This window comes from Drosophila mauritiana, chromosome 2L (genome assembly GCF_004382145.1).
Source record: "Drosophila mauritiana strain mau12 chromosome 2L, ASM438214v1, whole genome shotgun sequence".
Taxonomy (NCBI): Eukaryota; Metazoa; Arthropoda; class Insecta; order Diptera; family Drosophilidae; genus Drosophila; species Drosophila mauritiana.
In genome coordinates, this window is record NC_046667.1 from 2,090,867 (window position 1) to 2,115,639 (window position 24,773).

General features: G+C 46.6%; 5 protein-coding genes across 8 annotated transcripts; 3 read left to right on the forward strand and 2 right to left on the reverse strand.

The window, feature by feature from the left end:
• Positions 1 to 84: 84 nt before the first annotated feature.
• LOC117150952 (glycogen phosphorylase) lies at positions 85 to 6,369 on the forward strand. Its single transcript, XM_033318125.1, has 4 exons — positions 85 to 516; positions 3,737 to 4,265; positions 4,336 to 5,942; positions 6,054 to 6,369. Exons 1-4 carry the CDS (start codon positions 274 to 276, stop codon positions 6,207 to 6,209), a joined length of 2,535 nt encoding a protein of 844 aa, XP_033174016.1. The 5' UTR covers positions 85 to 273; the 3' UTR covers positions 6,210 to 6,369.
• A 448-nt stretch (positions 6,370 to 6,817) lies between these two features.
• On the reverse strand, positions 6,818 to 14,488 carry LOC117150950 (THO complex subunit 2). 2 transcript variants are annotated; one of them, XM_033318124.1, is made up of 15 exons: positions 14,107 to 14,488; positions 13,759 to 13,927; positions 13,413 to 13,660; positions 13,214 to 13,347; positions 12,748 to 13,148; positions 11,941 to 12,690; positions 11,490 to 11,879; positions 11,084 to 11,431; positions 10,428 to 11,021; positions 9,679 to 10,369; positions 9,018 to 9,602; positions 8,920 to 8,963; positions 7,312 to 7,486; positions 7,211 to 7,254; positions 6,818 to 7,125 (listed from the first exon to the last, which is right to left on the reverse strand). In XM_033318124.1, the coding sequence occupies exons 1-15, from the start codon at positions 14,337 to 14,339 to the stop codon at positions 7,000 to 7,002; spliced, it is 4,932 nt and encodes a 1,643-aa protein (XP_033174015.1). In that variant the 5' UTR covers positions 14,340 to 14,488; the 3' UTR covers positions 6,818 to 6,999. The 2 variants fall into 2 exon arrangements, with proteins under 2 accessions (XP_033174015.1, XP_033174014.1); XM_033318123.1 differs by having other exon boundaries at positions 8,920 to 8,966.
• A 423-nt stretch (positions 14,489 to 14,911) lies between these two features.
• On the reverse strand, positions 14,912 to 16,591 carry LOC117141626. Of its 2 annotated transcripts, none has more exons than XM_033305159.1 (2): positions 16,184 to 16,591; positions 14,912 to 16,111 (listed from the first exon to the last, which is right to left on the reverse strand). In XM_033305159.1, the coding sequence occupies exons 1-2, from the start codon at positions 16,320 to 16,322 to the stop codon at positions 15,198 to 15,200; spliced, it is 1,053 nt and encodes a 350-aa protein (XP_033161050.1). In that variant the 5' UTR covers positions 16,323 to 16,591; the 3' UTR covers positions 14,912 to 15,197. The 2 variants fall into 2 exon arrangements, with proteins under 2 accessions (XP_033161050.1, XP_033161059.1); XM_033305168.1 differs by having other exon boundaries at positions 16,173 to 16,252.
• A 236-nt stretch (positions 16,592 to 16,827) lies between these two features.
• LOC117141596 (tubulin-specific chaperone D) lies at positions 16,828 to 20,871 on the forward strand. Its single transcript, XM_033305114.1, has 5 exons — positions 16,828 to 17,895; positions 17,953 to 19,086; positions 19,148 to 19,567; positions 19,635 to 20,101; positions 20,154 to 20,871. Exons 1-5 carry the CDS (start codon positions 16,953 to 16,955, stop codon positions 20,757 to 20,759), a joined length of 3,570 nt encoding a protein of 1,189 aa, XP_033161005.1. The 5' UTR covers positions 16,828 to 16,952; the 3' UTR covers positions 20,760 to 20,871.
• A 200-nt stretch (positions 20,872 to 21,071) lies between these two features.
• Positions 21,072 to 24,687, forward strand: LOC117141606 (putative apoptosis-inducing factor 1, mitochondrial). 2 transcript variants are annotated; one of them, XM_033305125.1, is made up of 7 exons: positions 21,072 to 21,460; positions 21,547 to 21,779; positions 21,985 to 22,266; positions 22,325 to 22,427; positions 22,628 to 22,877; positions 22,940 to 23,754; positions 23,817 to 24,687. In XM_033305125.1, the coding sequence occupies exons 1-7, from the start codon at positions 21,349 to 21,351 to the stop codon at positions 24,239 to 24,241; spliced, it is 2,220 nt and encodes a 739-aa protein (XP_033161016.1). In that variant the 5' UTR covers positions 21,072 to 21,348; the 3' UTR covers positions 24,242 to 24,687. The 2 variants fall into 2 exon arrangements, with proteins under 2 accessions (XP_033161016.1, XP_033161025.1); XM_033305134.1 differs by having other exon boundaries at positions 21,073 to 21,460; positions 21,547 to 21,584.
• The last annotated feature ends 86 nt before the right edge of the window (positions 24,688 to 24,773 follow it).

The following is a 24,773-nucleotide window of genomic DNA, read 5'->3' on the forward strand; positions in this document are numbered from 1 at the left end:
TGTTTACAAGGGGAGCAGCACGCTGAGAGAAAAGCTCTGGCGCAAAAGCTATCTCCGAAAGTATGCCGAAAGTATAAAGTGAGAATCGCTCCGGATTTTGCTGCGAACGGTCGTCTGTTCAGGTTCAGGTCTGGGTTGTGTCTATAGTCTCCGTCTCCTCTTCGCTGTCGCACACGCAAACGGGTCTACGCCACACACACGCGCACCCACGCAACGGAATCAGAGAACTATATAGAGCCGCCACAGAGAAGGGACATACATAACTAGGACACCATGTCGAAGCCCCAATCGGACGCCGATCGGCGCAAACAGATCTCGGTGCGCGGGATCGCCGAGGTGGGCAATGTCACCGAGGTGAAGAAGAACTTCAATCGCCACCTGCACTACACCCTGGTCAAGGATCGCAATGTGTCCACCCTCAGGGACTACTACTTCGCCCTGGCCAACACCGTCAAGGACAACATGGTGGGCCGCTGGATTCGCACGCAGCAGCACTACTACGAGAAGGATCCCAAGGTGAGTTCCGCGCCCAGCCAGGCCACCCAATTATTGATTTCGTCCGTGGAATTTTCCAAAAAAAAAGTGGTCGGACCACCTAACCTAACTTTGTCCGGGCTCTGGAGTTCTGGAGGCCTGATTATCCCTTCCTGCGGCAACCAAAACTTTTCAAAAAATTTCCTTTGAAATATTTTTTCCGAAATTTCTTTGGCTATTACGACATTTTTTCGGCCTGCTCCATTCTCTTTTATTCGCTGCTGATTTATTCCCCAATGCGCTTTGGTTAACGAATTTACAGTGAACACTCAGCCAATAAAATACTAAAAATTAAATGGGAAACGATAAACGTATTCTTAAAAAACTGAAGCAGTTTGGTTTTTAGCATAAATATTTTCACTATGTATTTTGTATTATAAATAAGTATTCTATGCAACATAAGGTAAAAGGCACTTTCCTTATTTTCTTACCCTTAAATTTCGAAAATTTTCCGAATGTTCACTGTTTATTTGCAATTTCGGCTTTTACTGCATTTCCCACGCTTTCGTTGTTTTGCTACTACATAATTGTTTCGTTTCATTTAATTATCCGCGAAATTGCCAAAAAGCAAAGACTGCAATGGGATCAATGCCAAGAAGTAGCGCCAAAAAAAGGTGTGACACTTTCACTGCAACAAATTGCAAAGGTGCTGCAAAAGCCGGCGAATTTATCAGCCACCCCCTTTTTCCGCGCCCACTTGAGAATTTTCCCCGCCAGCTGACGAAGCAACAAAAGCTTAAAAATAACTCTGCATTTAGCAGCTGTCGCCAAGCTACTTCTATATCTATCCAAACATATTTATGAGTTTTTAGTAATACGTTTTTACTATGGGCATGGTGATTAGCCCAGAAAATGCAGCTTAAGTAGGGCAAGTGTGCATAATAAGTGCCCCCTTTTAGCCACATCCATCAGATACACAATATTTGTATCTACATATGTACATGTATCCAAACACGTGCCCAAAGCGTGAGCTTTTCATTTGTAAATTTGTCAACATCGGCTGCTAAACATTTTTGTCCTTGCTGAATGTCAGCTTAAATCACTTTCAATTTCAAGCCCACCAAAATGTATCTATTAATTTTCCATTGACTCGAGCAATTTCGGCGGCTAGAAGTTCGAGCTATATACACTTTTGGGTGATAAATATTTTCAATTCAACTAAATTGTGGATACCGTCACGGCGTCGGCACACATTTTTTCAAGGTCAATCAAAGGTTATTAACAACAACCAACTGACAAAAATATCAAGGAAAATTTCCCCCATTTTTCCTCTCTCATTTTTATTTTGGCTACCATTTCGATTTCGGTTTCTTTTCGTGCTCATATATATATGTACTTATATATCCGTTCTTTCAGGTTGAGGAACTTTTATAGGCCCGATTTTGTTTAGTTGTCCCCCCACATGCAATTAGCTCACGCAACCATCTAAATAGAAATATATGAACTGACGACGATTGTATCTTATGGATACCTAAACAGCTGTTGTTGTGCGTGGATTGGTACTTAGAGTTAATTGAAGACAACTTGGCGTCCATCGGGCTCTGAACCAATTTATGCAAATTGAAGAAAGTTCAGCGGGGTGAATAGTCACACAAAAGAGTTTATTTCCCTGTAGTTTTCCACAAGCAGTACTAGTCACTAGTCAGGCTGACCAAATCGAAAATACTGTTCCACTTATCACCCACATGGAAACCCAATTAAAAGCGTTAAGCTATCAGCGATCATGAAAAATTCAATGCCAGGGCGGCACTACCTATTGCATTTCCCACTTCCTATGCACATCTGTCATTTATTTATTGCATGTAGGTAAAAAAAAAAAACAATAAACAAAGGCAAGCAAACACCGGTCGTTTGTTGGTGAGGCGTTCTTTATCAAAACCGCAAAAAACATATGTCTGGCATTTAATAAGCCTATAGGCCTGGCCAGAACGAATATCAAAGACCCTACACAACAAACTGCTGTGGAAAACATTAGCGCCGGCAGTTGAATGACTCCAAAAGCTTTTTATGGATCCGAAAGATTACTCACGTTTTGTTGTGAAGCTCTTATCTTCGATTAGATAAGCTAACTAGGTTATTAACTTCTTTTGTTCTGCAGCAAAAAGGTCATGCTTAGAATTGGTTTTGATATTTAAATTTTTGCCAACTTCTCAGTATTTACTGAGTGCACCTCATATTTCATAACTAGAAATATACCTACTTTTATAGTTCATATTTTGGTATACCTATACAGATATAATCAATAATTTGTTTTATCACAGCATTTCCATTGACCAGCACATATTGCCCGAATCAGTTCAAACACCCTGTTCACCTAATTCTGTATATCTTATCTGCTAAATGGACTGCAAAATATTCATAATCGAAGTCCCGGATCCTATATAGGCGCCTTAACCCCTTTCACCTACAAATATGCACACAAAAACACACTCTCCAAACATTCCGAACTAATTAGCTATAGTTTTTCGCCGGATCGCATAGCTTCAGACATCTGAAAGCATCATGCGCGATAGGTATGCGTTTTAGGGCATAGATTACATAGGTAGACTGATAAGGGATAGGATTAGCATACCCTGGGAGCCATTAGCTACTGACTGGCGACACTGTGGGCGATGTTGTCGTCAATGCTGATTGGCGATTGGTGATCCGTGATCGATCCATGATTAGCCCAGCATTGGCTGGTGATAATGATCGCCATTCCGAGCTGTATAGATTCATGCTTAGCCATGATGTTTGCCCAGCATGCAAAGTGCAGTCAGCCTGCAATCGCTTGATAGCGTTGCTATAAACACAATTAATGCCCTCGTAACATCGATCGATAGATTCGCACTCAATCGAACCGGTGATTGTGAATGCCTTCCTCTATTTATAGTTTCCAGTTGGGTTGCCCTGAAATTACCGTGCGATTTTTCGCTGATAAGCGATAATTCCGTTGGGAACCGTAAAAGTTGGAAACTGGGTGACCTTCTGGCCAAACATAACTAGGTCTTTCAGCCGGCGCCCCTCTTATCAGTCGTTCGTTGTATTATAGTTATTGTATGCACTGTACAGCTGAACCTGGTGTGAGTGACCGATGCACTGCGGAAATGCACGAAATCTGAATCCCACTCATGAAATAATCCCATGAAATCTTGATCTTCCAATTTAAAGTCAATGAATCATGGATACAATAGATCTAATGACGACCCCCGTATCTTTTTAGCGCGTCTACTATCTGTCGCTGGAGTACTACATGGGTCGCTCCCTGACTAACACCATGATCAACCTGGGAATCCAGAGCGAGTGCGAGGAGGCCATGTACCAGTTGGGTCTGGATATCGAGAACCTGGAGGAGATGGAGGAGGACGCCGGTTTGGGCAATGGTGGTCTCGGTCGCTTGGCCGCCTGTTTCCTCGACTCGATGGCCACTCTGGGTCTGGCCGCCTATGGCTATGGCATCCGTTATGAGTACGGTATCTTCGCCCAGAAGATCAAGAACGGCGAGCAGGTGGAGGAGCCCGACGATTGGCTGCGTTATGGCAATCCCTGGGAGAAGGCCCGTCCGGAATTCATGCTGCCAGTCAACTTCTACGGCCGTGTGATCGACACGCCCGAGGGCAAGAAGTGGGTGGACACCCAGAGGGTGTTTGCCATGCCCTATGACAACCCCATTCCCGGATACAACAACAACCACGTGAACACGCTGCGTCTGTGGTCCGCCAAGTCGCCCATCGACTTCAACCTCAAGTTCTGTAAGTATCTATCAGTAGAGGTCCCCTTGATAAGGCAAGAACTAACCTATGCCTATCTTCACCTATCCAGTCAACGATGGTGACTACATCCAGGCCGTGCTGGACCGCAATCTGGCTGAGAACATCTCACGTGTCCTGTACCCCAACGACAACTTCTTCGAGGGCAAGGAGCTGCGTCTGAAGCAGGAGTACTTCATGTGCGCCGCCACGCTGCAGGACATCATCCGCCGCTACAAGGCCTCGAAGTTCGGATCCCGGGAGGCGGTCCGCAACACCTTCGATCACTTCCCCGACAAGGTGGCCATTCAGCTGAACGATACCCATCCATCGCTGGCCATACCCGAGCTGATGCGCATCCTGGTTGATGAGGAGCATCTGACCTGGGATAAGGCATGGGACATCACCGTGAGGAGTTGTGCCTACACCAACCACACCGTGCTCCCAGAGGCCCTGGAGCGCTGGCCCGTCTCCCTGCTGGAGTCGATCCTGCCCCGCCATCTGCAGATCATCTATCACATCAACTTCCTGCACATGGAGAATGTGAAGAAGAAGTTCCCCGACGATCTGGACCGCATGCGCCGCATGTCGATGGTGGAGGAGGATGGCGAGAAGCGCATCAACATGGCTCATCTGTCCATCGTGGGCTCCCACGCCGTCAACGGTGTGGCCGCCATTCACTCGCAGATCCTTAAGGACTCGCTGTTCCATGACTTTTACGAAATGGAGCCCCAGAAGTTCCAGAACAAGACGAACGGTATTACCCCGCGTCGTTGGTTGCTGCTCTGCAATCCCGGACTCTCCGACCTGATCGCCGAGAAGATCGGTGACGAGTGGCCAGTGCATCTGGACCAACTGGTTGCCTTGAAGAAGTGGGCAAAGGACCCCAACTTCCAGCGCAATGTAGCCCGCGTCAAGCAGGAGAACAAGCTGAAGCTGGCCGCCATTCTGGAGAAGGACTACGGCGTTAAGATCAACCCCTCTTCCATGTTCGACATCCAGGTGAAGCGTATTCACGAGTACAAGCGCCAGCTGCTGAACTGCCTGCACATCATCACCCTGTACAACAGGATCAAGAAGGATCCCACAGCCAACTTCACCCCGAGGACAATCATGATCGGAGGCAAGGCTGCTCCGGGCTACTATGTGGCCAAGCAGATCATCAAGCTCATCTGCGCCGTGGGCAACGTTGTGAACAACGATCCCATTGTGGGTGATAAGCTCAAGGTTATCTTCCTGGAGAACTACCGTGTCACCCTGGCCGAGAAGATTATGCCCGCCGCCGATCTGTCCGAGCAGATCTCGACCGCCGGCACAGAGGCCTCTGGTACCGGCAACATGAAGTTCCAGCTGAACGGCGCCCTCACCATCGGCACCCTGGACGGTGCCAACGTGGAGATGGCCGAGGAGATGGGTCTGGACAACATCTTTATCTTCGGCATGACCGTCGACGAGGTGGAGGCGCTCAAGAAGAAGGGCTACAATGCCTACGACTACTACAACGCCAACCCCGAGGTCAAGCAGGTGATCGACCAAATCCAGGGCGGATTCTTCAGCCCCGGCAATCCCAACGAGTTCAAGAACATTGCCGACATTCTGCTCAAGTACGACCACTACTACTTGCTGGCCGACTACGATGCGTACATCAAGGCCCAGGATCTGGTCTCCAAGACCTACCAGGTGAGATTCGTTAGCTTAACTATGTGTTTTACTTAAAGAAACAGTCAGATATTAGCAAAATAAGTAGCAAAGATCTTTATTTAAACCACGATTCCTTCGCTTAATTTCCAGAACCAAGCCAAGTGGCTGGAGATGTCCATCAACAACATTGCGTCCAGCGGCAAGTTCTCGTCGGATCGCACCATCGCCGAGTACGCCCGCGAGATCTGGGGAGTGGAGCCCACCTGGGAGAAGCTGCCAGCGCCGGAGGATCAGCCACAGAACTAAATCAATTTTTGATATTATTTTATTATTTATGTGCTTTACTTTTGCTAAAGTCAAAGTCCAAGTTTAGGCGCCAAAAGCAACAACTAAAACTAACCAAGTGAACCGGGCCACAGCCCCGAATTGTTAATATTTTATTTAATAAAAATCAAGATAAACAATTCGCCTAGTTCTCTCATCACTGTGGAATCGAATCGAATCAAATCGAATTAACAACACCATCAACGGTACCTACCTAAAAAGACCTCAGGAACACTTTCAAAGTAAAAGAAAAGTCTATTAAAAATAATGGAAAGAGTTGTAATAAACGTTAGTGGCAAGCTTGTTTAGATATCGGATATGCGTGTTTTAAATCGAGATTAAACCTCAAGTTCAACTGTTAAATGTAAAAATAATTTAAATTGAATAAAATTTGATTCGAAATAGAAAGCGGGTGTTTCACTGTGGCTTGGGTGGTAAATAAATAACACGAAGGGTTTACATCTTAATCTCGTTGCAAATGAACAATTTATTATTAGGTTTAAAGACAATCTGGACATCTATTTGGGGAATGAGATTTTTATACAAATATTATGGCTATTACAGTTCCCGTTAAGTAAACAACACAAAAGTTTAGTAATTTTTACAATGTAATTGTTTGGATCTCGGTTTTAAAATAGTCACTAAAACTTGTAAACATTTCAAAAGTGGTTTCGTTCTTTGCTAGCATGGATGGAAAGGCCAATCCAAATTCTTTAAAAGTTAAACAAAATGCGCTTCACAATGCACGGGCGAGCAAAAGCCCGGATTGCAATCAATAGTTTACTCTGGAGGACCGAGCGGACTTGCTGATGTACTGCCGCTCCTCGGTCCGCGAACCGCTGGCTACTCCCCGTTCTCTATCGAACTTTTCATGCGATCGCTCCCGCGGTGACTTCTCCTACGGATTGGCAACCACATTAGTTGTAATTCCAGTACGCAATTCCAGAACTTGGGAATGTTGTCGACTACTGGATATCACTCACCCTATGCCGCTCTCTATCCCGCAGCTCTTCTTCACCGTTTTGTCCTGAAAATCATTGATTCTTGAATGTCTTGACTGTTCGATAGAAGATTCTTCTCTCACCTTCGCGCCGGCGTTTATGTTCGTTGCTGTTGGACTCGTCGACGCGATCCCGCTTGCGTCCCAGCTTGCGATCCTTGCGAGCGTCTCGCTCCTCATCCGACAGCTTGTCCTTGTTGCGCTCTTTGGTCTTGAGGCCGCGCGCCTTCTTTACGCTGTCCACCAGTTCCTCCACCTTCTGCAACGGCACGGGATTAATCGTTGTAAAAGCATGTCAAGACTCTTGCTTAACCTAAGCGTTAAATGGTGTGTGTCTACTTAGAACTGCAACAAAAAGAGAAATATTACTACTGTGTCTGTTACGTGTCCTCTGTCCTATATGGTTTATGTCCGCCGACCCCACCACGCGCCCATTACTTACCCATGCACAGTCTCATTATCAACGAATTAACAACTAAACTGGGCTGCACAGGTAACTGAAGGTTGGTAGTCAGAGAAGCGGCTGAGTCGGGTATCCATTAGGAATCCTCGTGAGCATTGGGGCTTTCACGAAGTCGATTTTGAAGAATTGTTCAGAAGCAAAAATTCCACAGAGTAATTGAATTGCTTTTGTCCTCGTTAGCACAGTAAGTTGATATCCGGATTTGTAACGCCTGTTCCACGTAGAAATTGAAATGGCTTTTTGTCCACGCTAACATCGTGAGTTGGTATCCAGTTTCATAATGCTTGATGATCTACATCTTCACATTGGCAGTCGGAGAAGAAGGTGGTACGTTTGATTTTGAAGATTCGAAATGTATAAATGGATTTTTGAACTAAGTTGTTAGATCCAGTGTAAATATAGCACTCATTTACTGTAGACTTCCTATTTGCAAGCAGGCTATTTTGATTCCAGAAGATTGGTTTTGAGTTTTCATTCAGGGGTTTTTTATCAATCAGTACTTTGACTTGTACTGATTGATCATCACAAGATGGCGAAGAGATGTCCTTTTCAGTACCGGTCCAGAATCTCGTATTATTTGTTGCAGTCCTTTTTGTAGTTTTTAACAATATATGCAGTTTAACAATATATTGAAGCTTTTGGTTGTAGTGTATGGCAATCGATTTTTTTTTGTTTTGATGTTTTTCTTTTTTTTTTGTAGATTTTATGGTGATTTATATATTGCATTTGGCTTTGAAATATTGTCCTCCGCGATTCCTGCGAGATTCGTCTTCTTAAGTTCGATTGTCGTCTCTGTGGTCCCGGTACTCCATTTCGATTGCTTATTTACACAACTACCCTTATACTATTACAATTATTTAACAAATTTACAGAAACAAAGATTCACTTTTCTCTTAAAACTGAGCTAAAAACTAACACCTCGGAATGTTCAACATTCAGAACTCAGGAATATAACAGATGCACACAAGATCCATCGCATCCGCATCAAGTTTCAGTTTTAACAACAATGATTTTTTGTTTGGGTTGGCAGGAGCGTTATTGATTCGTTGATTTTGAAGTTGAATTTGAGCACTTGAGCAGACGTTGGTGTTGAAACCCGTTTTAAGTTTCGCATCTTTCTTTCAATCAGAACTTTGAGTTAGTTCCCTCCAGATTTGACCGTCATCGTAGTGTTGTTTTATACTGTTGTTGTCTTAGCGGACATACGTCTGCAAACTTATGCTACTAACCTTTGAACTGCTGGTTGACGACTCCAATTTGCGACGCTTTGAATCTACTAAAATGAATGGTTAGAAATAAAGTCTTCAGAGTTAGATGGTCTTCGTACCCTTTTCAAATTCAATGTTCTCATGGCTACGTTGTCGATGCTGCATCGAACCATTGCTCTCGTTGGACACTGAGCTCAGATCCCTCATACGCCCCTCGTACTCCTCGTAGTGGCGATTGTCGGTGCTGCCCACCAGGTCCACCGTCTCGACGCCATCACCATGTCGGATGCGCTCTTCGCCGCCGCGTCGCGATGGCTTTTCCCGCTTCCGCTGCTGCGCTTCCAACTCCTCCAGACGTTGAGAACGTTCCCGCGACCTCTGATGCAGCTCCGCTTCTGTGCGCTCCTTGACCCGCACAATGTCTCTGGAACTGCGATGGCTACTAATGCTTCGTTGGTCGTGCTGATCCTGTCGGTCTCGTTCCACATCCCTATGACGACTCTCGCTCTGTCGGCTGCCATTACTGCCGTTGTTTGCCTGCTCCTGCGGGTCATCCTTGCTGCGGGATTGGGACTCACGTGGCGCTGGCAGGTCACGTTGTTTGCTCTCACGTTCGTTATTGGATGCCGTTGAAGTGGCTGTGGACACCAAAGTGACATTATTGCCCTCGCCTCTTTGGCTCTTCGATTCGCGCGTTGTGGAGGCTAAAACATGTTCAAGATTTTTGTTAGTAAGCTTATACATATATTGATTTTACATTCATTTAATATTTCAACCCACCTGCTTTTGCCTCTGGTTCTTTGATTCCCGACTTTTGTTCGCTGTTGTAGAAAGGAGCAGCTCCGCTGGGAGCCCGGGTTCCTTGTGTATGTCCAGATGGAGAGGTGGGTGACAACTTATCGGATCTGGTGGCTGCGGCGGGAGCGCCAACATTGGTCGGCGAGTCCTTATTAGGCCGCTCGGCGATTTGATGAAAGACACTCTCCTTAAGCATGTGGGGAGTCTTCAGCTTTAGTTGCCCAATGTAGCTGGAGGCAATGGCATACAGATCCGGTCGCTTTGTCTTCTCCTCCTCGCGCACCTTGTCCACCTTACGCTCGATGATTTGCGCTAGTTTGGCAAGAACTGGATAGTGAGGCAGTATTCGCATTAGGATGATCAGTGCGTTTCTGATCTGCATAAAGTCCTTGGAGTCCAGACAGAATACAATCGCCTTGGTAATCTTGTAGTGCCACTTGTGACACACATGCCGATAGTTTTCGTAGCCAACGTGATCGTTGGCCTCTGAGAACTGATTGCTAACACGAAACTTGGTCACAAAACCAGGATAATTGGCGCACTCCTTATTAAACACCGCCTGATCCGCATGCCAACGCATCACGGTCTCGAGCATGGCGCACAAAAAGCGTCCGTACCGCGTAGCCTCGCCCTCAGTGCACGAAGTAACCGAATAAGTGATGTCACAAAAGATCTGAGGACAAGAAGAAGGAGTAAGATCGAGTTTAGCTAAAGGTATTTAGTCTTGTTACCCTATCGTAGCACAGCAAGGTTGAGAAGTTCGATGTCTTGAGGTTGTGGATGGCATGCACGAACTTCGCGCAATACAACGCATCCAGAGCTGTAAAGGTGCAACGCGGGAAGAGACAGAGCTGCAGGAACTGCGTGATGGTGTCGTTCTTTGCAGACTTGGCAGATCGTAGAAGGAACCAACTATCTTTTTGCTCCTGCAACCGCTGCAAGATCTTGTCAACGTGCTCATGCTGCTTCTTTCGCTCGTCGTTCAGCTTCTCCATTAGCGCAATGTAGCGCTCCTGCTCCTTCTTGTTCTTAGATTGGTTAGAGTCTTTGCCTTCTGCCGCTTGCTGGGCCAGCTGTTTCAGCTTGGCGATTTCTCTCTGATAGCTTTCGTTCGGCACGTGCAGATCGTACATGCTCAGACTCCAAAAAGTAACCAGGAACTGCGGACTAATGTCCTCCCACACCTTGGAGCTGTGCAGTGGACGAACAGACTCTACAATAGGGTTCATGATCAGCTGCGTGGCTTCCAAATACTTCTGAAGCTTTTGCGTCGTGGTGAGCTTCTTGGCGTTAGGGTCATCCTTGCGCAATTGATCGTATTTTTGCTGTAAGAGGTATTAGGTTAACCTTTTTATAATATTTCGCACAATGGTTTGCTCAGACTTACATTGATCTGATGAGTGAACATGGGCCTAGCCAAGAAGAAGGCCACATCCGTGTTTATGTGGTACTCTCGAAGCATGGTTATAATCGAGGGCAACCGCTCCACGTACTCATCCACAGAATAGGTGGAGCCTAGGAAGGTACCAAACTGGACGAGTGTGTCCTGGCACTGATCATACAGATTTCCCACCAACTTCAAATGGCTGTGTGCCGCCGTCTCACGATAAATGACGCAGTGTTTCTGTTGAGCCATCAAAAGACAAATGGCCACGGCAAGATCGTTATTGGCCAATGCCTCCTTCAGGCGATTAGATGACTTTTTCGTATTCCTCACTTGACTAAAGTAGCCAGCCTATAGCGACAAATACACTCAATTAACAGAACAATATGACAGTGACTTCGATAATTACCTCTCCTCTGAGCTGCTCACCACCACACATTGCTTGCAACTGATCATTAGTCATCTCCTCGCAGGACTCCACGCCTGCCATCTTATGCACAATCTCCCTCAGAATCAGTAAGTCCAGGCTCTTCTGTGACTTTAACTGATTGGCCACATACTGAAGCAACCCACTTAGCTCAATGCTGTACTTCTTGTATATGGTGCCGCAGAAGGAGGCAAGACTTTGCAGCCACAAGGATAACGAAGTTCCGTCATCCTTGAACCTGAGACGACCTGTTAACGTCAACGACTCGATGATGCAGTATCCCAAACAGTCAAAGGATAAGGCAGTAAGATACTTGAGCAGGTCGCAGACCGGGCCAATTAGATTGTCGTAGATTTGAATTTGCAAGAGAATCTGTTGAAATGGTAATTGAAATAACCAAACCGATTTGGAAAAGTATATAAATGAAACTCACATAGTCGAAAAGCAGTCCTGGCGCACAATGGCTATACTTTCCTACCAGTCGTCCCAGCTGCTTGACGTTCTCCTTGCTCACGCGCTTCATTAGCGCCTTGATATCCCGCTGTGCCAATCCACATCTCCTGATCAAATTAGGATGCAGTTGATAGCTGTCGTTCTTCCAACGCGCATACAAACTGTAGCGAAAATGATACGGGAAATATTTGAGCACAGCCCAGATCTCTTCGGACATGGAACAGTTGTTGTCCAGGTAGAGAAGGGAGGGTAGAATACAGGCGTCCAGCGAGCTCATAATGTCATAGTAGTGCTGCTCTGCTTCCGAATTCGGCGGAGGTCCATTGAGGCTGTCCACGCCCATATCGACAACTAGTTTCCGCATAATACGGATAAGCTTGTACATCAGCACAGTGTCGTAGTGCATGGCAGGTCCCAATACGTTAGCCATCGGCCAGGTGTACTTCCTTAAGTCGCCGAATTCCTTTGCCTGCATCTTGGCCACCAACTTGGAATCGTCATACAGGCGATTGCGGCTCGGCCTTCGTCCTGCGGGAGCCTTAAAACACTTTTTGTAGTAAATATTCTCCACGGACAGGTGAATCAGATCGGCAATGGCACGGGCAATGGGTTCCTGCAATACAACCGCCTGCTCGGGAAGTTTCTGGATGATCTTGTACGCATTCTCCCAGTCGCCAACTTTAAGCAGAGCTTCGCAGAGGCCAAACTTTTGGTTTGCATTGTATTTTTCCTGCGAAAGAAATGATATCGTTAGTAGAATCCCTCACAAAATTTTTACTAGGCCTACCTCATTGAACTTCTTAACCGAAGGCGGCGGTGGTGGATCCTTTTCGTCTTCCTTCTTGTTGGTTTGTATAAGGTTCAGCTTGCGGACCATTTCCCTGGCATCAGCTAGGTCTTCCTCCCAGTCCGCCTTGATGCTCCCATCGTTTGGAGTCAACCACACGTATACATCGTTCAGGGCAATGACGCCGTGCTTAAGCAAAAGAGCACACACGTGATATAACGAGCGGGGAGTGCGAGAGTCCTTAAAGTGGCAGAACTTGTAGCCGAGGACCTCGCAAATAATGGCACCAGTGGGCATGTAGCTGCGCAGCAGGGGTATGAACAAGTTCCATCTATCCGGACGAGTTTCAAAGGACTCGATAATAATGTCCAGCACCCGATTCGGATCCAGATTGAAGCAACCTGCAGTTCAATGAACAATTAATACACTCAAAAATAAAAACGGATAGCTATCAAAAATATCTCACCTATAAGGGATTTTATGATATCCATTATGCTCTCTGGGGTGGTGTTCTCGTCGAACTCCTGGTTTAGCTCTGTGATAAGCTTGGCAAACCCTTCGCTCTCCTCGCGGAAAAGATTAAACCGACGTTGTTTGTAGCTTAAAGGGAAAGTAGAGATTACATATTTTATTAACCTCAAATAGCTTTTACTATATGTACGTACTATAGCTTGGTTTTGACCTTGATGAACTTGGAGTAAAAGCTCTTGTTCTTGACAATTCCCGCCTCCTGCAACGTATCGATTTCCAAACGCTCCTTTAAAAGACTTTCTGGGACCACCCTCTCAAGATCTTTAACGAGTTGCACAAAGGCATGTCGTTCTTCCTGAAATCCATCGGTTATAAGGGAGGTTTCGCTGTCCAGAATGTTAACCACGTCCACTATAAGGCTGGGAAAGTCCGCATGGAGGGCCTGCAACATAGGAAAACATTATATATAGCGAGAATTGTTAAGTAATTGTTAAGTGAATGCCCTATAAAACTTTCTCTATAAAAACAAATTCAACTCACCACGACTTCCAGGAGCAGGTGAAGTACTATGTCCTTTTTGTGGGTGAAGCGGAGAGTCTGCCAGAGAAGCTGGTATATGGCATTGGAGATGCCCTGCTTGAAGACGCCGTTCTTGTCGTAGACGGGCGTATCCGCCGCATCCTGCAACTGCTGCTTGAGGTACTTCAGGCTAGAAGTAAACGTGTAATTTAGCTAGGGAACGAGGAACAGTCGGTCCAAACAGTCGATCCAGCAGCAAGACACAAACTGACGACAGCCACTGTACTGCGAGTGCGAGTGTTTGGGCGCGTGTGCGTATATCTCTGGCTGCGCTTGCATCGGTGTCGAAGCGTGGTACCACACACGTACAATTCACTGCGTCCGGATTTGTCCAAGTGCTTGAAGACCTCCGGATTGAGTGTGCCTGGCTTCTTGCCGCCGGCTCCGCTACTGGCGGCTGCTCCGTTTGTGTCCGACGATTCGGAGGTCCGATTATCCGCAGTCGCCGTTGCCGCCGCATCGCCGCCTCCAACGCCATCCTGCGCTCCCGTAACGCTCTTCAGCTTCTTCAGCCGGCGCATCCGGTCTGTGGATCTCTGCATCCTCGGATCAGGTGGAACACGCGGGAGCTTTGCTGCGGGGCTGAATTCTGCTCCCAAATCGATTAGATCGCTGTACTTGTCGAAATATTTGACAAATTTTCACACTTTTTTTAGTTAGTTTCACCAGTGTGACCGTACTAAATACCTAACTAAATACCGTTCGCCGAAACGAAAACGTCCGACTGCCAAATGCCAAGTTACTTTTTTTCTGGAACGTTAGACAAGGAACATAAAATAGAAAATAATCTTGGATTGTTTTACGCTGTACATTATATATATATTATAATAATATAATGCACCCGACGTCATGCTTCACTACAATTAAACTCAGATTGTTTTCGACCAAGTTGTTTTTTTTTTATTTTTTAATAACAATGGTTGACATATCGTAGTGGAACGTCGGGAATTGAAACCGAATCGATTTTAGGATTATCTCACTTTAAAATCATTGGACCTTTTTATAAATCGTATGCGCATATGTACTAGGGGTCTATTTGAAAACAGAATCTTAAATGTATTCAAATCCATTAAAATTCATTCCAGATGACGTCCCCCCAATGATAAGCAAAATCTTAAAATTTACTCAGCATCAGCTGATATTTTTTTTGTATATTCAATTTCGTTTACATTTCTTCAAAACCGGCCGCATACCCGGAGTCAAAATGGTTAAATTATCTATTCAATACAACTTAATATTTTTCAAGCAATTCAGCATATAATGGTTTTATGCTAGGCATTTTGCCAACCAACTACTCAGGTATGAGTAGGGTTTCATTTAAGACTTGTAACAATATGAAAGAAACACTCCTTAGAGAATTATTGTTGAATGTAAAATCGTAAAAATTTGGTATGAAGTCTTCATAGCAGAGGCTCATTCTCTATCTTGACATCGCACTCAACCATTGAACTGTCCACATAGTCAAACGAAGTTGGTGTTTTTCGGCTACTAATTTGGTAGCTGGAATTGGATAGATGGTACTGGGATTTCTCCAGCTGAGTGGCAAAACTGGAATTCGGGGCAGGCGTTAGTTTGGGCATGCCGCGATCTAGAACGTCTTCGGATCCCGCCGCTGCGACGATCTGCTGATCCTCCTCCCTGAGTTCCACCAGAACGCGCGCCATCTCCATTCGAAACTTAAGATTGCTAATGGCTGACAGAGACTTTACGTGCGGCATCATGCTCATCAAGAAACTCAAGTCCGAATCGTTCTTTAGATCGGCTTCAGTGGCAGACTTTGACGCCTGGCTGGCGTATCCATTCAATAAGGGAGCATCGTTCGACGGCGAAGTCTTCCTCCGACGTCCTCTCTTTGAGGGCGGGTGTGGACGTGGCAGGAATTGTTGGTGGCGCGGCAAGTGTATGGGCAATGTGGGCGATAGATCCTGATCGGAGCGATGGGCGCCCGAGGATGAAGAATCCAAAGGCTTGATCAGCGAGCCTTTATCCGAGCCAGAGTCCTGGGGCACTGACGGCTCCCGCTTGAATATGTCCTCGATGATCTCAAAGTCAACAGAGTCATCATTGTCCAAATCCAAATCGATAGCGAAGTCAACCAGCCGGGTGGACTCGAAGGCTTCCGCCTGCTCGGCGTCAATCACGAAGGGCTGTGGTGGAAAGGGCACCAGGCCCTCCGGATCGAAGATTTGGCGCATGAACTCCAGTGAGCGAAAGTACGGCCAGTGGGACATCTGGATGCGTTTCTGCTGTATCTTGCGCACCTCTGCCCGGTAGCTGTCTCGCATTCCCTTGAAACGTTTCTTGCACAGCGAGACTGCAAAATGGCCAGGTGTTATTTATAGGTTTCCTAGGCATACAAAACCCGCCTCGTTTACCCGCCACTCACCATCCTGCTGCATTATCTGCGCGACACTCGCCCACTGAAGAGCTGCGTCCTGGTTGCGGTACGAAATGGACATGTTTGTGTCCCACAGACACCGCCGCTTGGACACCTCCTGTATGAGACGGTAGTTATCTGATTTCATGGCGTAGTGGACCAGAAATTGCTGTTTGTCCACAAATGCAATGCAATGCAATGAACTTGCGGATCCCAAATTTTTAACGCGATATTCACAGCAATCACCGCGCTCACAGCAAACTCGACGAATGTGTGAGCGGTTTCGATTCGACGGTAACACTTTTAATATCCTAAATTTTGGCTTGCTTTGCTGCGTTTTGGTGGAATATACAAAATTTCGCTCTTGCTAAATCTCGCAGTTTCGATTGCCACTACAAATAAAACATTAACTGCGCTTGACAGCTCTGACCAAACAGCTGCTTAACGGTATTACCAGGTGCAAGCAAAACGGCCACACCAAAGGCACTATGACACTAGATGAATTTATTTCGCACAACGATTTATTACAAGCGTTTAAGGAGCACAATCCGAAAAATAACTGGATTGAATTAAAAAAAAAATTATTTTACGGATAAACAATAAATAAAATATTTCAGTTTGAAAACAGTAAGAAAGAACTGAGATGAGTTAGTCAGTGGTGTCATACCAGCATGCTTTCATTGGGGTTGCAACCCTGGCAGCAAAACAAATGATTCACAAACGAATTGATTTTGTTGCCGGCTGTGGGTTTAAAACTCGATAAAATCGTCAAGCTGCCATGTCGAATTCTGTGGAGGAGTGCAAGGATGAGGACCTGCCCGCAAACACGCTGGAGCACTTCACCGAACTGCAGCAGGTGCTGGAGATGATCGACAACATTAAATCCATTGCCGCTAGCACCTTTGAAAGGGAGTTCGAGCAGTACGCCCAGGTTTTGTCTAGATATCAGGAGCAGCCCCACCTCTTGGATCCACATCTGGAGGAGTTGCTCGGCAAACTGCTCTACAAGATTCGGAAGCCAGATCTAGACACAGGAGAGCTCCATGCAGCCTTCAAGTATCTCTACATCATCTGCAAAGTGCGCACCTATAAGGTACTGGTAAAGTTTATGCCACACGAACTGAGCGATCTGGAGTTTGTTCTGGATTTGCTGGGTCAGCAGAATCCCAAGGAGTACGAACAGTGGGAAACGCGCTATATACTGCTCCTGTGGATGTCTATCCTGGTCCTAAATCCCTTTCACATGTCGAGACTAGATGCCTATGACACCTCCACATCTGCTCCCACCACCAATTGCAGTCCTGTGAACCATGTCCAGTCGAAGAACACCAAGATGGATCGCATCTTCGAGCTCATCCAGCTTTATGTGTCCTCCAACGACACATGCAGCAGCATGGCTGCTTTCCTGGCCGCCAAGTATTTCATTCGCAGTGACATCAAGGATCTATATCTGGAGCGCTTCCTGGACTGGATCATGGAGCAGCACCAAGCGGACACGATGAACGTCAAGTTCGGCCAGCTGGCTGCAGTGGCTGCCATTTTAAAGCACGGAAAGCGAGAGGATCTTCTGCCCTACGCGGACAAGCTTCTTCAGTGGATCACTTCCTGTCAGTACAAGGATGACAACGACTTTCTCAAGTACAAGAACTATGTAAAAATCATCCAGAGAATTGGATTGGTTCATTTGAAGCCACGCATTGCCAGCTGGCGGTATAAAAGAGGTAAGCCTGGGGCTTGTAATTCACGCATTAAACCATAATAAACCAGTGTTTTCTTAGGCACTCGTTCACTGGCCACCAATCTAAACCAGACAAGTGCGTCAGGAGGTGAACCAGCTGTTTTGGAGTCATCAATGGAGGAAGGCGAGGAAATAGTGGTTCCCGATGCCATAGAAGAGGTGATTGAGGAGCTTCTCCAGGCACTGCGAAGCGGAGGAAACGATATACGCTGGAGTGCCGCCAAAGGATTAGGCAGAGTCACCAATCGCCTTCCCAAGGAGCTGGCCGATGAGGTTATAGGGTCAGTGATTGATATACTAAACCCGCTGGAACCCCACGAGGCTTGGCATGGTGCATGCCTGGCTTTGGCAGAACTGGCAAAAAGGGGATTGCTGCTGCCACATCGATTGGAGGAGCTAGTACCCCTCCTCATGCAGGCGCTCTTCTACGACGAGATGAAGGGCTACATGTCGGTGGGGCAACACATCCGAGACTCAGCCTGCTACATGTGCTGGGCATTTGCCAGGGCTTACAATCCGGATGATGTGAAGCCCTTTGTGCACAAAATCTCATCTGGCCTGCTGACCGTTGCAGTGTTTGATCGCGAGGTGAACTGCAGGCGGGCTGCCTCTGCAGCTTTTCAGGAAAGTGTGGGACGCCTGGGCAACTTTCCCTTCGGAATCGAAATCTCCACCACGACGGACTTCTATTCCGTGGGCATCCGGCAGAATTCTTACCTAAACATCAGTGACTACATTGCACAGTTTGAGGTGTACAGGGAACCATTGATTAACCATCTAGTTCAGCATAAGGTAAGCCATTGGGATTTGGCTATCAGGGAGCTTACAGCCAAAGCCCTGCATAAACTATCCCTTTGGGAGCCCGAGTACATGGCCGCTGTGGTGCTGCCGCAACTGCTGGCCAAAACTGACACCATCGATATTAACTGCCGGCATGGTTGTGTCTTGGCCATGGGAGAAATAACTCTAAGCCTACGGAAACTGGAGGAAAAGAGTGATTCCCAAGTGGTTTACCTGTCCAACCAAAGGGTTGTGGAGCTCAATGAACTAATAACAACGTTCCTAAACAAAAACTTCTATCGCGGAATGAGCGGCGACCTGATGAAATCCTGCTCGAGCAACTACATAAAGAACTGCAGTCAGGCCAAGTTGCAGGCTACGCCGGAGTGCTTGGGTAGGAAATGAGTCCCTAAGGTATAGCAAGCATATTATTTAATTGCGGTTATTCTTTTCAGTTTCCTGGCAGAAAGTCATCGATTCCTGTCTGATCACCAAATCAAACGCTATTCGGGATGGTGCGGTGGAAGCGTTCGGCGAACTCTGTGCCACATATTACTGCTCAGATTCCAGGCACGAGGAAAACGAAGCCATAATTAACACTTATCTAACGGGAGCAGATAACGATTTGGAGGAGCACATTCGCATGGGCTACATTGCTGCTCTGGGCGCGCTCCCCTCCTTTATGATCCGCTGTCATCTGCAGGCTATATTAGACAGTCTGGTGAAACACTCCCTAACTCCACTGCAAGCAGTTCTGGTGGGTGAAATGGGTGACCGCGAGAACATTCAGGCATACAGGTGGAGCGAGGCACGGACACAGAGCGTGCTGGCCTTGACCAAGTTGGTGAAGACCGTGGGATATGGAGGGGGAATTGGTGAGTCAAAGATCTTAGTTGTGGGCTAAGAATGTAAACAAATCTTAGTATACAATTACTTTTTCAGACTCATTTGCTGAACCGAAAAACTTTAACAAGGTTATCGAATGTCTGTTAAAAGCTCTGCAAGAGTACACCCTGGACAACCGTGGTGACATCGGAGCGTGGGTGAGGGAGGCGGCCATGCCATCGCTATACGAAATCATCACTACGTGTCCGCCTGATCTCCTTGCCCCAGAGCAAGTGCATGAGATTGTCGTGGGCTTTATGCAACAGGCGGTGGAGAAGATCGATCGCACTCGTGGACTAGGAGGTCGCCTTTGCTGCCAACTGATCCATCATCAGCCGAGGATCCCCCACATACGGGAGCACTCAAAACTCTTGGAAATATTTCTCGCGGATGCGGAATCCGTGCTTTGGTTATTTGCCGATCATACATTCCCGCTGTTCTGCGAGCTGCTCTCTCTGCCGGATTACTCTAAACGAGTCCTTTTGGGTCTGAGTGCCAGCATTGGTCAACTGACTGAATCTCTTGTAAGTTGTATAGACTACCTCTTCGTCAATCTCTAATATATTCTTCCTGCAGATCAAGTATGCTTCCAGTGCCTTATTCCACTTCTTGCGTTCCAATCCTGAGACTGTTCCGCGTCTCTGCTCGGAAGTGGTCCAGATCTTCGAGGAGCACCTGCTAAACGAGCGCGTGACCTATCCTCTGCTCAGTTTCCTGGATATACTCATTGGCTCCGGAACTGTGGAATCTGTTCTACACGATGAAGCAAATCTCTTTGCAGAGGATATATTTAGGCTGCTCAACCTGGAGGTTAAGGGCTACAAGAAGCTATACAAGACCGCGACCAGCATCAGTGCTTTTTGCCAATTGCTCCAGGTTCCTCGCCTGTCCAAACGCATCCTCTCCAAGCTCTCAGTATTTCTTGGACTGCAGCACGTCCACGTTCGCAAAACCGCTGCTACGAAATTGTACGAAGCGTTGGCTCTGCACGGTGATGTCACCGAAGTGCCCGAGGAGAATATGGATGAGATCCTAACACTGCTCTCGGAAACCGACTGGACCCAGCCGCTGGTGGAGGTACGTCCGCTGCGGAACCAGTTGTGCCAGTTAATGAACATCAAGCCTCCCGTAAGTGGAGCAGCTGCAGCAGCCGCGTTGCAGCAAGCGAGTGCTGATAAATGAATGTTCCCACATGTATTTAATATATATTAATGCACAATTGTACTGACAACATAAGTGGTATTCTTAAGAATTTTTAATATTTTGGAAGCACATATTCATTTTAACTCCATGAGAAACATATTTTTCAATATTTATCGTTTTCAAAACAAAGAGCTGGCAAAACACTGGCTCAAAATATATTAAATATTGTTCAACATTATAGAAACAAACGAATAATTTTTGATAAAAATAAACATTTTAAAAATGCAGGTATAGCTATTTCCAAGCCAAATATTTTTGAAAAGGCGCTGGGCCGTTTCCCATTTCATTGCGACGGTCACACTGCGACAGAGACAGAAAAAAACAAGACAGGCGAGGGAATGAAAAATAAATATAAATTAAACGCGGACTACCCAAAAGCAAGGAGGGATAAAGGAGTCGAGATCAATTAAACACCGCCGGACTTCACACGGAGAAATTTGTCATAGAAATTGGTTTTTTTGTAAATAAAACACGAACTCGCAAAACACACGTTTCTTTCGCCGCACAACGTTACGTTACACAATTGTGGATTGTGGTGTCACCTGTTCCGCAGCCAGTGTAAATCACGATGAGTATTTGGGGGGTCCGATGTCTGACGCAGAGGTTCATCCGGCAGGCGTACATCCTGGCCAACAGAAGGCTTTTGGGTCCGGTGCCAGAACGCTCGCCGCCGGCATATGGTAAGTGAGGTTATGGCTGACTGGCCAAACCGATCCGTGTTTTCATGTTTTTGTCGATAACTAACTAGCATTCACGTTAATTTCAGCTCCTCTTCGGCCCGCCCACAGCAGCCTCTATCAAATGGTAAAGAAACGCACCCTTGAGGCGCGCACCAAATTGCAAGCAAACAAATATCCGAATCATCAAGTCTGCGTCACCAAGCCCTCGACCACGCCCCCCGTTGAAGAGTACGAGACGGCGGTGGAGGCAGCCGGCGTTCCCGCCTACGCCAATGCCCAGTATCAAGCCCATTCCCAATCGGAGCCACTCTTTAAAGTGGTACCCGTCGTTCATCACATTCACCAACCATTTTAGCTGGATAAGTTCGGGGATGCAAACTAGGGTATCGCAACTTCCTACAAGCCTTGTGAAATTGATAACTAGCGAAAACATAGCTGGGTTACTAATCAGAAACCAGTTTGCATCCCCATTATAGACTTGCAGAGTTGCTTAGCAAATATTAAACAATATAATAAATTTCCAGGGATTTGCTGACGTCAAGTCCGTGTGCAGTGCTAAGGATGTGCTAAAGTCGGACAGTGCAAAGCTCAGCACCAGCCAACCCGTCCTGGATTCCTGCAAAGCGACTAGTCCCTGCGAGGAATTCAAGCGCAAACGAAAGGAGACCACCTGCCAGCCCTGCAACGAGGATGGCACTGCTCTCGGTGGCGGTAATGGTGGAGACGAGGAGTGCGAGTGTCGGATGAAGGACCTACGGCTTAAGTGCCTCTTGGGTGCCCTGGCTGCCTTGTTAGCCGGAGGATTGGTACGTTTCGATCTGATATCTAAAGGAGATGTTATCTAAATACTTTGATGTTATATAGCTCGCTTGGTTTATGACTCGGGATACGGATGACAGTGAAGCCAAAAAAGCCGAGGCGGAGGAGGAGGAACGAAAACGTAGATTAGTTGCTGGACTAGCCACGAGTAAGTAAAGAAAAAACCAGAGATTATTTGAATTGGTAGGATGGTCTTTACGAAAGAACTTTCTAGATTAAACACAATTTGCAGTTCGCATTCAGATAAGCATTATCTAATACATACCTCAAAATCATCATGATTGGATAATAATTACAAACATTTTTATAATAGGCCGAGGTAACTTATCACTTTATCTCTATCCGCAGGTCCACCCAGTTCTGAGGACCTTCCCAAGCATGTGCCGTACCTGATTATCGGCGGCGGAACCGCTGCCTTTTCTGCTTTCCGAGCCATCAAGTCTAACGATGCAACAGCCAAGGTTTTGATGATTAGCAACGAGTTCCGCAAGCCCTACATGCGTCCCCCGCTGTCCAAGGAACTGTGGTATACGCCCAATCCTAACGAGGATCCCATCAAGGACTATCGATTCAAGCAATGGACGGGATCCGAGAGAAGGTAGGTCTAAATTAGTATTCCTATAATTGAAACCCATTTAATTATTCCCTTCCTGCTCACAGCTTGTTCTTTGAGCCGGATGAGTTTTTCATTGACCCCGAGGATCTGGATGATAATGCAAATGGAGGGATTGCCGTCGCTCAAGGTTTCTCTGTGAAGAAGGTGGACGCGCAAAAACGCATAGTGACATTGAACGACGGTTACGAGATAACCTACGACGAATGCCTAATTGCCACCGGCTGTGCCCCCAAAAACCTGCCCATGCTCCGTGATGCTCCGCCCAGCGTGCTCGAAAAAGTAATGGTCTATCGCACACCCGATGACTTTGATCGCCTCCGCAAATTGGCGGCGGAAAAGCGTTCAATCACAATTGTTGGGAATGGATTCATCGGTAGTGAACTGGCCTGCTCCCTGGCACACTATTCCAGAGAGAACAATGGCGGCAAAGTGTACCAGGTGTTCCAGGAAAATGCAAACATGTCAAAGGTCCTTCCAAACTACTTGAGTCGCTGGACGACGGCAAAGATGGAAGCCCAGGGTGTCTGCGTCATCCCCAATGCCAGCATTCGCTCGGCAGTTCGCGATGAATCCAATCTGAAACTGGAGTTAAACAATGGTATGACTTTGATGTCGGACGTGGTGGTGGTCTGCGTGGGCTGCACGCCAAACACGGATCTTGCTGGACCCAGCAGGCTAGAGGTGGACAGGAGTCTCGGCGGTTTTGTGGTCAATGCAGAGCTGGAGGCCAGGCGGAACCTGTACGTGGCCGGTGATGCTTCCTGCTTCTTCGATCCTCTGCTGGGCAGGCGACGGGTGGAGCACCATGATCACTCGGTGGTCTCTGGTCGGCTGGCCGGCGAGAACATGACGGGAGCAAGTAAGTTACTGAGCTTATAGTTAATAACTGATCAAGCGTAATTTTCGCCGTTTCTTTTGCAGAGAAACCTTATCAACATCAGAGCATGTTTTGGTCCGACCTAGGTCCAGAGATCGGATACGAGGGTATTGGCTTGGTGGATTCCTCGCTACCCACCGTTGGTGTGTTCGCCCTGCCCTCGGAATCCGCCACGCGCGTCGACCAACTGTCTGAGTCTAGTGATTCCGACGTGCCGGAGACCAGTACGAGTTCCAGCCAGTCGTCGAAATCCGATGCCGGGGCTAGCCAAGATGGCGTTACCTGTGATCCCGATGAGGCGGGCAACTATGGCAAGGGTGTAATATTCTACTTGAAGAACGACAAGATCGTCGGCATCCTGCTGTGGAACCTCTTCAATCGGATAGGCTTAGCTAGGACAATAATCAATCAGAATAAGAAGTACGATGACCTCAATGAGGTGGCCAAACTGTTCGAGATTCACGCGTAGAGAACAGCGAGTCCCGAGGGACCATGGAGAAGATCTGGCTACCCTGATATGCTTATCAGCACGCACCGAACAGAAACGATCCAACCCGAATGCCTTTAAATGTGTTTACTGTGTACATTTGCAACTGCAACTAGATACGAACCGCAATGACGCAATGCAGCAGAAATTTTAGTTTTATTATTTTTGGAATAAACCTTATTTTGTAGTCAACGACATTGATTCGGTTATGTAGCAGCAAAGTGCATATCTGCATGTAAATATTGAAAAGTCGTAGACAAGCGGATCTCTGTTGAATTGTATGTAACTCGCGTAGTAAACAAAGCACCAAAAAGTTGTTGACAAAAAATTCACCGTACCAACTAAACTGTTCAAATTATTCATCCGCTAATCCTAAGACTTTATGTCTTGATTCTTATTTAAATAAAGTATAGGAACTTGGAACTTGACTTCAATCATGTAGCCCATTTGTTCATTGTCCGAGTTGTCTCACAGCGGCACAGATTTAAATGTACATATTTTTTGGAATTTTCCC

What these genes read in the sequence shown, in the direction of transcription:
- LOC117141606 (XM_033305125.1), top strand. Translation starts at nt 21,349, where the DNA reads ATGAGTATTTGGGGGGTCCGATGTCTGACGCAGAGGTTCATCCGGCAG. An exon ending in CGGAGCCACTCTTTAAAGTG is followed by an intron (nt 21,780 to 21,984) that starts GTACCCGTCGTT and finishes ATAAATTTCCAG; the next exon opens with GGATTTGCTGACGTCAAGTC. An exon ending in AGTTGCTGGACTAGCCACGA is followed by an intron (nt 22,428 to 22,627) that starts GTAAGTAAAGAA and finishes CTCTATCCGCAG; the next exon opens with GTCCACCCAGTTCTGAGGAC.
- LOC117141626 (XM_033305159.1), bottom strand. Translation starts at nt 16,322, where the DNA reads ATGAAATCAGATAACTACCGTCTCATACAGGAGGTGTCCAAGCGGCGG. An exon ending in GCAGATAATGCAGCAGGATG is followed by an intron (nt 16,112 to 16,183) that starts GTGAGTGGCGGG and finishes GCCATTTTGCAG; the next exon opens with TCTCGCTGTGCAAGAAACGT.
- LOC117150950 (XM_033318123.1), bottom strand. Translation starts at nt 14,339, where the DNA reads ATGCAGAGATCCACAGACCGGATGCGCCGGCTGAAGAAGCTGAAGAGC. An exon ending in CAGGACTGCTTTTCGACTAT is followed by an intron (nt 11,880 to 11,940) that starts GTGAGTTTCATT and finishes CCATTTCAACAG; the next exon opens with ATTCTCTTGCAAATTCAAAT. An exon ending in TGTTCACTCATCAGATCAAT is followed by an intron (nt 11,022 to 11,083) that starts GTAAGTCTGAGC and finishes TACCTCTTACAG; the next exon opens with CAAAAATACGATCAATTGCG.
- LOC117150952 (XM_033318125.1), top strand. Translation starts at nt 274, where the DNA reads ATGTCGAAGCCCCAATCGGACGCCGATCGGCGCAAACAGATCTCGGTG. An exon ending in CGACTTCAACCTCAAGTTCT is followed by an intron (nt 4,266 to 4,335) that starts GTAAGTATCTAT and finishes TCACCTATCCAG; the next exon opens with TCAACGATGGTGACTACATC. An exon ending in TGGTCTCCAAGACCTACCAG is followed by an intron (nt 5,943 to 6,053) that starts GTGAGATTCGTT and finishes CTTAATTTCCAG; the next exon opens with AACCAAGCCAAGTGGCTGGA.
- LOC117141596 (XM_033305114.1), top strand. Translation starts at nt 16,953, where the DNA reads ATGTCGAATTCTGTGGAGGAGTGCAAGGATGAGGACCTGCCCGCAAAC. An exon ending in CAGCTGGCGGTATAAAAGAG is followed by an intron (nt 17,896 to 17,952) that starts GTAAGCCTGGGG and finishes GTGTTTTCTTAG; the next exon opens with GCACTCGTTCACTGGCCACC. An exon ending in GGGATATGGAGGGGGAATTG is followed by an intron (nt 19,568 to 19,634) that starts GTGAGTCAAAGA and finishes TTACTTTTTCAG; the next exon opens with ACTCATTTGCTGAACCGAAA.